Here is a 13,191-nt window from a genome sequence, read left to right as displayed (position 1 = left end):
ATTCAAGGTAGTTGAACTAAGGGGTTTGACTGTCTTCTGAAACATAGCGTCCAGGAAACTCTCCACTCCCTGGTGGGTCGCAGCATTTGAAACTCAGACTCCAGCTCATCAACTCTGAGCCAAGATTTCTCAGGAAACTCACAATTCTCCAAATTAGTTCACGAGGAACCGTAATGTGGTCCACCAGTTCCCATATCATGCACGTACACCACATCGCCTGGCCCTACAACTCAACTTTATTTAATTATTATTTTTGAGTTTCTATTTCAATTTCCAGCTGGTCTTTAATCTTCCAACCTGTCTAATTTTTCACCTACTTCCATTTGATCTGGTAGTCAATTAGAATAGATCATGCATATTAACAGTCACTTACCAGCCACCACACCCTGCTCGTCATTGGCCAGCTCCCCGTCTCCCCAGCTGTCTCTAACTCCGATGCTCCACTCCCTTTCCCCGTTTGAAATTACCGGGTCCGCCTCTCATTGCAGCTCATCAGGCGGTCACTTAATTGGTGTGTTGCTCATTGAGGAATAATGGTAACAGCGAAGTTACACAAAGGAAGTTCCCAGGTGGGCAATTATTTTTTGTGATGTTCAATGAATCGTAATGTTAGCCAGGGCACCAGGGATGACCTCCCAGTTCGTCTACGGGTTGTATTGAATCTGCTGGACTGAGCCCTCGTAGTAAGGTCGCAATACCAACACGGAGTATTGTTGGTAACATTGCTATGATTGTGATTACTATTATTGCAACAGTTTGGAGAACATCTACATCCTTCCTGTTTCGAATGCACAAACGTCAATTTGGTGATAACATTTGACTCAAGTTGATGATAATATATTATATAATTATTTTAATTATAGATCAGACTTGCAATATACCTCAAAACATTAAGAAAATAATTTGAGTCCATTTCAGGCCTTATAATAACAATAATTATCATACCAAGATGGGAGGAACATTATTGATCTCTACTTTTGAAAGGAATACCAAACAATATTATAACATATCAGCTATCATGCAGGCTTTCTTTACTTCTTAGAGTACCGATTAAACTAAGCGCGGGAAATTATTCATCAGAGCGGAAAACTACAGCCATTTTTAGTTGATGAGCACAATATATTACACGCATCTATGCCACGAATAACAACAATGCAATATTCACAGACGTCATAATGCCTCGGAGGAATTATCCATCACAATCAGCCGGTAAGATTTTTACCTCTCTGAATGGGATAGTCCGATTTCTTGCTGCGGGAATCTAGTTGATTGATACTGGGTAATTTTCTGTAAGATGATACGACAGTCTCATATTTGGACCATCTACTTCAACAGAACCATCAGTCGACTACTGATAGCGATTTCGGCTAGTTCCTCCCCAGCAAGTAATTCATTATCTAACTCCCCTGTGCAAGAGAGAAGGGATGAAATATTTCCCATTTGTTTGAACGATGGTAGGCCCAATAATACTAAATACGATCGACACTGTCGGAAAATACAGACCAATTGAGGGAAAATGTATCCAGTAACCGAGAAGGTCACCGTGCCCACCAACGGTGCAAATGTGAAATGCTACGTAGCATCTACAATACCGATGCCATAAATGTCACAAAGGATCAAGTGATCCCACTGTAGAGATGCCAAGCATATTTCGTGATTATTCGCCTTCTTGGACCTCTGCATTCCACGTGGTGCAGGTACACCGACAGTGTAGTTAGGAACGGAATTCCAGGGCTTTGACCCAGCGAAAGTGACGAAACGGTGATGTTTGTCCACGTCATTACGGTCTCAGTCTTAGAGATAATCTTCAATTGAGTGCTCGGGGCAATTCAAGGGCATTGTTTGCCATCTTCTTCTCTAAGAATAAAGATACATCGATGAGTCCAAAATCTGAACAGATCACCCATTCATGCAGTGGCAATCATCTCCGGTCACAGTGCACTGCGCATTGCAAGACTGATTATCGCATCCAATGAGGAGGCATTCCTACCTGACAGACTTGAAAGATTAAAGCAAAATACTGCTGATGCTGGAATCTCAACCAAATACAGAAAATACTGGACAATCGCTGCAGGTCTTACCGCATCTGTGGAGAGAGAAGGGAGCTAACGTTTCGAGTCTGCATGACTTATTGTTCAAGTCTTTATGGATGCCAAGATTACAATTGACACTACGAATGATCCTGTTAAATACCTAAACACACCCAGAAACCAAAACTCCGGCTGCACCAGATTCGTAATCCCCCATAGATATACATTCGCAGTGGCAAGTTGCTTCCTCATCCATTTTGAGGAGAATATAACGCTATTCATGCGCTTCCAACGACGCACCCATTTTCGACACCTGACACACAAAGTGTTGACCATGTCGACCAGCTCCTAAAAAGTATTAATTATTATATGATTAGTTTTTCGCTTCGCATCCCGCTGGTCGAGATTCCGCCCCCCCCCCCCCCCCACCCACCAACAGTACAAACCCTGTTCCACCGTTCACTCGATGCAAAGGCCCTCAAGACAATTAGGCCTGACAGCAAGCATGATTCATCCTCAACAAAAGGATTTTGCTAATACAGCATTTTTCAGGTTTTCGCCAGGGCTGTTCCTCGTTTGCTGCAACTCTATCCCTCCCACACGTGTTGTACTCTGCCAGGAACCCCTTAAAAGCCCGCCTGCGCGTACTCTTCCACACCTTCAATCCGATACGCCTCCGACCGCAGTCCCGGACTCGGTTTCTCTTAAAACATCAAACGCACATGGCTGGCCAGCGAGTGATTGATGTTGGCTGTCTGAATTGAGTGTTCCTTAAATAACAACTACTTCCACTTCCACCCATGGTTCCCACACGCCAAGCGTGTACTTCAGCTCATCCTCTCAACTAGATATTTGTCCAACTCCGTGAACCGAAAGGAAGTTCTATTCCTGCCATTCTACAAAGGCAGGGTATTGCATTGAACATGCAAATGCGTAGAATTAATAGAAATTGAGTGAGAATTAACAATTAAAATAACGTAAATTTGCAATCATTGGCTTGGACAATTGCGCCTTCGCCAGCCTGTTTGAAGGCACGGAAAGTCCATAAAAGCCACATGGATGGTCTTTTCGACACCTGGACACCGAACACCAATGTCCCTGGAACTAAACAGGCATCGTGAGACCCTACTGCCCTTTGGTCCACTGTGCGTTTAAGTGACCTTTTAATGATTACTTGTGGTGGGCAGAGTTCAATACTCTGTGGGATGCCCGACAACCTTACCAGCGGAACTGATGTCTGGATACCCGATCTCACGATCATTTGACGAGATACCAATCTATATAAGCCTGTAATTTCCTCCACCCTGCCAGACAGCCCCTGATTAGCTCGATCGGTTGAATTGAAAGGACAGGGGTAGGATCAAGCGATCCATTCACTTTCGCCCCGTTGGCAAACATATCATCCAGCCCATAATTTCCCCAGCGATTGAAACCGAGTGGAGTCACCTGCGAGTTAAATGTGTCGAGATACACAGCCTTATACGGGATCCCACCAGTTTCCTGACCGATGCTTTCTGTCAAAATGACCAATCCATTTTTTATACTGGATACGTAATAATGAGAAGGCCGTTTGTCGCCAGCGTCAGCCTATCCTCGACAACACTCCCGTGTCGCCAGATTCTGCCCTTGCACCAGCAGACCGATAAATCTAACCACGCTCCATTCTTCGCTAACCGAGTGGTGGGGGAAGGGTGACTGATCAGCTGCGATTTCTTATCATGTCTAGAGTGAAATAAAATACTAATTATTGAATGGGAGAGTGGGATCTATATTGCATGTTGTTCTGACGATATTTTGACTATCTGGTTTATGCAGCAAGTGACGTGCTTCGAATCCAATTCAGTAAGTATCAATCTGATATGCCGATAATTCATCAGATATGATGCTTGATATTGAAATTTCTAAGCTTGTTCTATGCTGTTGAAAAGTTACAATCCCCTTTATTTCCGGATAGAAAACACTTGCACCCTGCATTGCGTCTAATCGCGATGATTCCATTAATCAATCCATTGATGCCCCTCCTCTGCCCTTCCACAATCCCCCCTCTAAGTAGTCCCATTACGAAGTTTCCCAGTGACAGTTTTGATGTTATGAATCTTATTTAAAACCCTACAACTCGCTTTGTGAATAATTATTTTCTCGCTCCACTTCCAGTGCCTTTCCCAATGAGTCTGCAGCACAACTTTATGGTGGAACTCTAGTCCCAGTCAATACAGTTCCTCATTAACCCTATCAAATTAATTGATTATATTGAGCTCCCTCACAAGGTCTACTAAATCCCTTTCAGTACCCTCTGCAATATTATACCATTCTTCATGATGCGCTGAGGCCGTGATTGAGCATGAAACTTCAGCTGACGCAGGACCAATGTTTTAAAAAGTCGTTTTCGACTCTGTTCCTCTAGTAATACAGCCAATGCTGCCAAATTTGTGATATCAGACTTCTCGAATAAAACCACGCCCTCCAATTATTTTCATATGTAGCAGTTGTCCCTGTTCATGTGCCCCAGTTAATTTGTCTCAATTGCTTTGAATATATGATGATGCTCATCTGAAGACGTCAGATTAATTGACTTTAGTGACGAGAATTGAGTCGGAACGTTGTGAGCTGTGCACTGCCGTTTGCTTTCTTGTGTTGCTATAGAGACAATGTTAAATTAACTGTTGAACGAAAGGTATTGTACTAGATTCCATATGGATTATATTTTCTATTTTCACTTGTGTTGTTCAGGATAAAATTCTACTTGGGAAGAAAAAAAAATAGACATTAAGTGATTACATACTGTTCCGACATTTCACTGCATTAAAGTCATGGAAGGCAAATTTAAGCACCGTGTAGAATGGGTGTCCGTTCAGCTGTCAATCGTTTACCATTGCCTCCTGTCGAATTTTACCCACTATTTTTATCCCATAGTGAATCATAATTGGTAAACATTTGGCTGGATTCTCATGTCCTCCAGCCGCCTGTTTCCCGGCGGCGTGCCGATCGCTGGCGGCTGGATTCTATTCTTTGGACGCTTGTTAATGGGATTTTCCAGTGAAGTTACCCCACGCCGCCGGGAATACTGCAGGCGGGCAAGTGCACCCGGCGGGAAAAGTGAATGACAAACCATTATTTTTTAAATGCCTCCATGGGTTGTGAGACTCACTGGCAAGAACGACATACTGTCAATTCCTAATTGATCTTTAACTAACTGACTTCATTGGCCATTCCGGACGCAATTGAAAGTGACCCACATTTTTCTGACCTGCAGTCACATCTTGCTGAGATGAGGGGGTCAGTTGGCTGGACGGCTGCTTCGCGATCGGAGCGACTCACAGAGAGCATGTTCAATTGCAGTACTGGCTGGGGGTTTCCTGAGGGTACCGTCCTTTTCACCTTCCCCTCGTCTGAGGAGTGGTGACCCTCAGGTAAAATCGCTACCAGTCAGCTCGCTCTCTCAAGGGGAGAGCATCCTTTGGGTCTTGGTCGTATTTTACATTAGAGGAGGTGCAGCCAGTAGTATTACTCCTTTAAAGGACATTAGTAAATTACAATAATCCACATGCGCCATTCATGGTTACCGTTACTCAAAGTAACTTTTCAATTCCGACTTATCAACTGAATTTACTTCAAGTCGCAGTGCGGTTTGAACAGTTTAATCAACGGTCAATACAGAAAACTCTCAAATTAACGAACTTATTTTAATGTTATTTTCAGTTAACAAGATCTCTCAAGTAAAAGGCAATATAGAAGTTCTGCTTCCATTGTCTACCAATAAATGATTCTTTAAGTGGTGCAAGTTGTTATTCATTGGACACATTGAACACATACGTTGGAAGGCGACTGCAGCTAGGAAGCTGAAGCGTGAAGCAAGATAACAGATTTGTGCGTGTGCTTGTGTGCCCACACTATAGAAGTTGAATTACAGTTGAATTGTATATAATGTCTTGTAAAATTGTTTGAAATAACAATTGCATCAGCAATACGGTATTCGAAGTACATTAGTCATCTCAATATTGTGTTCATGAAACAGTACAGAATGAGGAAAATATAGATGACGACTAATGGCTCAAAACATTTTTTTAAATAAGGTGATGTATTTGATCCCATTTACATTCAGCTTAAATTGTGGTTAAATATTTCACTTTAATTACAATGATGCCTGACAGCTCGACATTTAAACAATGAGAAATGACCATTGGATAAGTAGTTCGGACAAGGTATCGTTTTACCCGAACTCTACCATCAGGAATGAACGTATTTGTAGCGACATTCCCTATTGTAAGACGGCGCATTTTCCTTCCTAATAGCGTTCTACTGATTTTCTTCCATAGAATCATAGAATTTACGGCATGGAGGTAGACCCATTAGCATAGACTAGTCCATGCCAACGGAAAAAAACATCTAAACTGAGCCCCTTTGCTTGGATTTGGCCCATATCCCTCTAAAACATTCCGAACCATGTATCTGTCAAATGCCTTTTAAATGTTGTCAATTTCCCTCAACTACTTCCTTCTGCAACTCATTCCACGTACATCCCACCCTCGGTGTAAAACAGTCTCTCCTCGGGTTCCGATTAATTCGTTCTCCACTTAACTTAAACCTGTGCCCTCTGGTTCTTGATTCCCAAACACTTGGAAAAGGGCTGAGTGCATTCACCCCAACAATTGCTCTCTTGATATTATAAACCTCGATAAAGTCACCCCTCAGTCTCCTGTTCTCCAAAGGAAAAAAATCAAAGACTGTCCAATCACTCCCCATAACTCTGTCCCTTGTGTCCTGGCAAAATCCTTATGAATCTCTTCTGCACTCTCTCCGGTTTAGTAACATGTTTGCTATAGTAAGGCAATGAAAACTAAGCCCAATACTCCAGGTGCACCCGCACCAACGTCCTGTACAACTGCAACATAACTTCCCAACTCCAAAACTCAATACCCTTACTGATGAAGCCAGCATGCCAAAAGACTACTTCACTGTCCTCTCTACTGCGATTGCACCTTTAGAGAACAGTGCACCTGAACTCCAAGAACCCTCTTTTTCACGACACGCGCTGAGGTCCTACCATTCTCAATGAATGTTCTAACTTGAGTTGACATTCCAAAATACAACACATCTTATCTGTATTGAACTCCATTTACCATTTCTCGGCCCACTTCCCCAGTTGATCGAAATCCTGCTGCAATGTTTGAGAAACATCCTCACTGTCTACAATATCATAAATGTTAGTGTCATCTGCAAACTTACTGATTATGCGTTGTACATTCTCATCCAAATCGTTGGTATCGGTAACAAAGAGCAATGGGACCAGCACTGACCACTGTGGCACAGCACAAGTCACGGCCTCCAGTCCGACAAGCACCCTTCCTCCATCACCCTCTACTTCCCGCCATCAAGTCAATTGTATATCCATTTGCCAGCTCTCGCTGGATTTCATGTTGCAGGGCAGCCTACCATGTGGACCTTTATCAAAGGCCTTACTGAAGTCCATATAGGTTACGTCTACCGCCCTGCTCTCATCAACCTACCTGGTCACTTCATCAAAAATCTCCAACAGATTTGTAAGGCATGATCTCCCGTGCACAATGCCGTGCTCACTACTCCTAATCATAATGTGGAGATACCGGCGTTGGACTGCAGTGAGCACCGCAAGAAGTCTTACAACACCAGGTTAAACACCAGCAAGTTTGTTTCAAATCACTAGCTTTCGGAGCACTGCTCCTTCCTCAGGTGAATGAAGAGGTAGGTTCCAGAAATATATAGATAGAAAAAGTCAAAGATGCAAGACGATACTTTTAATGCAAACATTTGCAGGTAATTAAGTCGCAGGACCTGAAGGTTGTCTTGGAGAACGTTTACCTGAAGATCAGAGGCTGAATGCCCTTTACTACTGAAGTGTCCTTGACTGGAATTGAAAATTCCTGCCTGGCGATTGTCACGCGATGTCGTGCGACAATGGATGAACGGACATCACGTGACAATCGCCAGGCAGGAATGTTCCCTTCCAGTCGGGGAACACTTCAGCAGTCAAGGGCATTCAGCCTGTGATCTTCGGGTAAGCGGGGTCCAAGGCAGCCTTCAGGACGGACTACAACGCAGAATTGCCGAGCAGAAACCTATAGCCAAGTTCCGCACACATGAGTACGGCCTCAACCGGACCTTGGATTCTTGTCGCATTAAGTTCACCCCCCCCCCCCCCCCCCCCCCACCACCACCACCACCACCACCACAATCTGGGCAGGGTTTGCGAAATCCTACCAACTGTCCTGGCTTGAACAAGTCACACCTCTTTAACCTGTGATTACCCCTCTCTCTGGATCTGTAAAGACTTAATTACCTGCAAATGCACGCATTCAAAGTATTCTCTTGCATCTTTGACTTTCTCTATATATATGTTTCTGGAACCTACCTCTTCATTCATCTGAGGAAAGAGCAGTACTCCGAAAGCTAGTGATTTGAAACACACCTGTTGCACTTTAACCTGGTGTTATAAGACTTCTTACTATACTCCTAATCAAACATTGCCTTTCCAAATGCCTGTTTCCAAATTTCCAAATATCTTACCCCTCAGAATCCTCTCAGTAACTTACCTACCAGAGATATTATGCTTACCGGTCTAATGTGCCAGTGTATTCTTTGGAGCCCTTCTTAAATACGGGGACAACATTTGCTACCCTACAGTCTTCTGGTACCTCACCTGTGTCTAACAGTGATGCAAATAGCTCAGCCAGGGCTGCCACAATTTCTTATCTAACCTCACTCAGTTGTCTTCGACATTCCTGGAGAGGGACAGGAGATTTATCCACCTTCATACATTCTAATACGTCCATAACCTCTTCTATTACAATGCGAACTGTGCCTAATATATCACCACTAAGCTTCCCAGGTTCCCAATTCTTCATGCCTTTCACCACGGTAAACACAAAGCAGGAATATTCATTGAGAACCTCTCCCATCTCCTCTGTTTCCACACATATGTGTCCAATTTGGTCCGTGAGGGGTCCTATTCTCTCTCTAGTTAGTCTGTTTCCTTTAATATACTTAAAGATTACCTTTGCATTCACCGTAATCCTCTCAGCCAACGCTACCTCGTGCCTTCTTTATGCTCTTAAAGTTTCCTTCGTCAGTATACTCATGTATTCCCTGTACACTTGAAGGGGATCTCTTGATTGCAGCTGTTTGTACCTGAGACAAGCCTCCTTCTTTTTCCTGGCCAAATCCACAATATGTTTTGTCACCCAGCGTTCCCTACGCCTGCCAGCCACGCCCTTCGCCCTAACAGAAACACATAGACAATAGACTCTACCTATTTCACTTTTAAAAGCATCCCACTTGTCGGAAGTACATTTGCCCTCAGACAAGCTCCTTCAATATACCGTTGTCTAATTCTTTCAATATTGGCCTTGCTGCAATTTAGAACTTGCACCTGTGGACAACTTTTGTCCTTTTCCATAACTATATTAAAATTAATCGAACTATGGTCACTGGTCCAAAACTGGTCCCCCACCGTTACCTTAGTCACTTGCCCTGCCCTATTTCCAAGAGTAGATCAAGTTTTGACCTTTCCAGAGTAGGACCCTCCACATAGAACATAGAACATACAGTGCAGGAGGAGGCCATACGGCCCATCGACTCTGCACCGAGCCATTTAAGACGTCACTTCCACCCTATCCCCGTAACCCAATAACCTCTCCTAACCTTTTTGGTCACTACGGGCAATTTATCATGGCCAATCGACCTAACCTACACGTCTTTGGACTGTGGGAGGAAACCGGAGCACCCGGAGGAAACCCACACAGACACGAGGAGAATGTGCAGACTCTGCACAGCCAGTGATCCAGCGCGGGATGGAACTTGGGACCCTGGCGCAGTGCTAGACACTTCTGCAACCGTGCTGCCCAAGCATACTGTCTGAGGAAACATTTCAGAACGCACTCAACAAATTCCGCCACTTCCAAACCCTTAACATTATGGCATTCCCGTCTTTGTTAGGGAAAGTAAAATTCCCCTACTGTGACAACCCGATTCCTCTTGTAAGCCTCCGAAATCTCCCTGCATATTTGTTCTTCGAATTCCCGTTGACTATTTAAGGGTCCACAGTGCAACCTCAATATGGTCACCATCCACTTCTCATTTCTTAGATCTACCGACAAAGCCTCGCTCGATGATCCCTCGATTATTTCATCTCTGACTACTGCCATGATGCGTCACTTAATCAACATTGCAACTCCTCCTGCTCTGCTTCCCGCACCTCTGTCCCCCCTAAAGCACCTGTATCCTGGAACATTAAGCTGCCAGACCTGTCCCTGCATTAGCCATGTTTCAGTTATGGATATAATATCCCAGTCCCAAGTACCTATCCATGCCCTGAGTTCATCAGCCTTCCCAGTCAGCCCTCCTGCATTGCATTAGATGCAATTTAATCTTACAGGTTTTCACTGCTCCCTGTCATGCTCCTGCATGTCATGCCTTTTCAGCTTGCCGTTTCTGAGTACTGCATCTCCTTTAAGCCCCTCATTTGCCTCCCTGCTGCTGATGATCCTCCCTCCGGCCCGCCACCACCGAATATCTACTCTAAACCCTTCCTTGTAGTATTAGCAAAACTACCCCCTCCAGTTCAGATGTAATCCGCCCCTCTGCCGCAATAAAGATCCCAATGATCTAAGAATCCGAAAACCTGCCACCTGCACCAATTCTTCAGCCACACATTCACCTGTCATATTCTCCTGTTCTTCCCCTCAGTAGCACATAGCACGGGAAGTAATACAGAGACTAACACCTTCGAGCTCTTGCTTCGTAACCTTTATCCACGCTCTCTATAATCACTCCTCAGGACCTCACCCTATTTCTAATTACGTCATTTGTGCCAACGGGCACACGACTTCTGGCTGCTCCTCCTCCCCCTTGAAAATTTTCTGCAGCAGCACCAAGATATCCTTGACCCAGACACCCGAGAGGCAACACACTGTTCGGATTCCCGTTTGCGGTCACAGCATCTCCTGTCTCTGCCCCTAACTATCGAGTCTCTTATCACCACGGTCCTGTTTACCTTTACCATTTCCCGCGGTGACGCAGAGCTACTCAGATCTGGCTACTTCTGCCTTCACCTGAACGCTCCTCACCAAACTTGCTCAAAACGGTATGCTTCTTTAGGAGAGGAATGGCCACAGGGGACTCCTGCATTCTCTTCCTGCTCTCTTTGCCTTTATTGGTGGTCACCCAGCTACGCGCTGCCTGCACCTTAGGTGCGACCACCTCAGCAAAACGCTTATCCATAAAGTACTCAGCATCCGGGATGAGCCTGAGTGCATCTAGCTGCAGCTTCAGCTCTGTAACTCAGTCTCCCAGGAGCTGCAGCCGGGTGGTCTTCCCACAGATGATGTCATCAGGAACAACGGAATTCTCCCTGAGCTCCCACATATTCTAGGAAGAAGGCAACCACTGAAGTAATATTTGGTGTTTAACTGTCCTTTGGCAACAGCTGCTCCGCAAACAACATTCTGGATGCACTGACCACTGGATACAAATATTCCGTGAACAGCCAATCAGCTACGCCGCTCTGCTGGACGCTTGCCTGCACTCGAACATGGAGGTGGCCTTCCTGAGGTTCACATTCTGGAACCACTGATCGTCCGATGCAAATTTTGCCGCCAACAGCAAATCAGTTTCGCCACTCTTCTGTTAGGTAAACACTCCGTGTTGCGCTGTTCCGTCATTTGTTTTGCCATTTAATGCCACCAATCATCTTCATTGTCACCCATGTTGCATTTTTTTACCCTCCCCAAGTTCAACCACATAAAAAAGTATTTCTGACATTTTCAGTTCGGACTCAAGGTTACGACCTGAAACATGATCTCCATTTTTCTCTACACAGCTGCAGTGTCTGAATGTTGCGTATTTCCCTTATTTGCTTTGCCTACTTCAGTTCAGGTTTCTTATCATTTCAATTATCTAACAATGGGGGGTGACATTTTCCGCCGAAAACATCCCTTGCCACTTCCAGTGTTGACCTTCAAAGAAACAAAATCCTTCTAAACGTGTTGACCTTTCAATCATTTGCACCAAGTTCATGCAACACTGATACTAAGACTGGGCAGCATGGTGCCACAGTCGATAGCACTGTTGCTTCACAGCGCCAGGGACCCGGGTGACTGGGTGACAGTCTGGGTAGCGTTTGCATGTGTTCCCCGTGTCTGATTGGATCCTCCGGGCGGTCCGGTTTCCTCCCTTAGTCCAAAAATGTGTGCGGGTTAGATGGGGTTATGGGATTACAGGGATTGGGCAGAGGAGTGGGCCAAGGGAGGGTGCTCTTTCAGAGGGCCAGACTCGAGTAGCCGAATGGATTCTGGTACTCTGAGAATACATATGAATATCGATACTAATGACGACGATTGTGATGTTGTTGCTATTATTATCTGTATTTGCCCCTGACTCAAAAGATTATAACATGTACACAGAGTAACATGACTCCGTGTGTTTGTTTCCAGACCTAGAGAAAATACGTGCGAAATTGGGTAGGGTTCAATTCCATTACAAAGTCAATATTACGAAGGATGATGTATTCATCTGGATAGATTGTCGTCTTTGATACCTGTCGCTGACCACCAGTTGGATATTTTAAATGAAATAAAGTCTACATAAATCATTGGCGAGTACAGGACGCCTCTTGCGGAACTGATGTGATGTGAATCTCCTTGGTGCAAAAAATAATCAAAATAACTATTCTGAAAATGCACACCAAGCTCTGCATCACAGCAGAGTTCTGCATTGTCTTGAATATGCAGGCTGTGAATTAAAAACTACACCTTGATTGGATAAGATCATTACTCAGTTGTAATTTTCTCTTTCCTCTCCTTTGTTCACCGAAAAACGATTCGCTTTCTTTCGAAAAACTGTTATAATGTTTGTCACCAACGTTATTTCTGTTATGTTATAAATAGTCACAACAAACTTCTGCTTGTGGTACATATTCATGACGTTTTTGTTTTAATTTGTTCATGGGATATGGGCGTCGCAGGCCGGTCCAGCATTTATTGCCCATCTCGACCACATAGTAATGAATATATTAGACGTAAACCTTGTCACGGATCATTTAAACAACTTTTACATAGAGTAACTGAGCTCCGTGAATTAGTTTTTTTCAAATTATTTTGAAACCATTTGCCCAATCTCTTAAAGCACA

The 13,191-nt window shown here is 44.2% G+C and overlaps 1 protein-coding gene across 1 annotated transcript in view; it reads left to right on the top strand.

Annotated features, from left to right (window-relative positions):
- Nucleotides 1-13,191, top strand: part of LOC140389103 (uncharacterized) — a 383,180-nt gene that overhangs the window by 107,550 nt on the left and 262,439 nt on the right. The window contains exons 20-23 of the mRNA XM_072473262.1: nucleotides 1,168-1,209; nucleotides 3,846-3,872; nucleotides 5,730-5,753; nucleotides 12,497-12,523. Coding sequence (XP_072329363.1) covers nucleotides 1,168-1,209; nucleotides 3,846-3,872; nucleotides 5,730-5,753; nucleotides 12,497-12,523 — 120 coding nt within the window. The remainder of the gene's footprint in view (nucleotides 1-1,167; nucleotides 1,210-3,845; nucleotides 3,873-5,729; nucleotides 5,754-12,496; nucleotides 12,524-13,191) is intronic.

The sequence above is a fragment of the Scyliorhinus torazame genome, chromosome 14 (genome assembly GCF_047496885.1).
Source record: "Scyliorhinus torazame isolate Kashiwa2021f chromosome 14, sScyTor2.1, whole genome shotgun sequence".
NCBI lineage: Eukaryota > Metazoa > Chordata > Chondrichthyes > Carcharhiniformes > Scyliorhinidae > Scyliorhinus > Scyliorhinus torazame.
The sequence above is the reverse complement of the archived record's forward strand: the minus strand, read 5'-3'. Positions and strand labels throughout refer to the sequence as shown.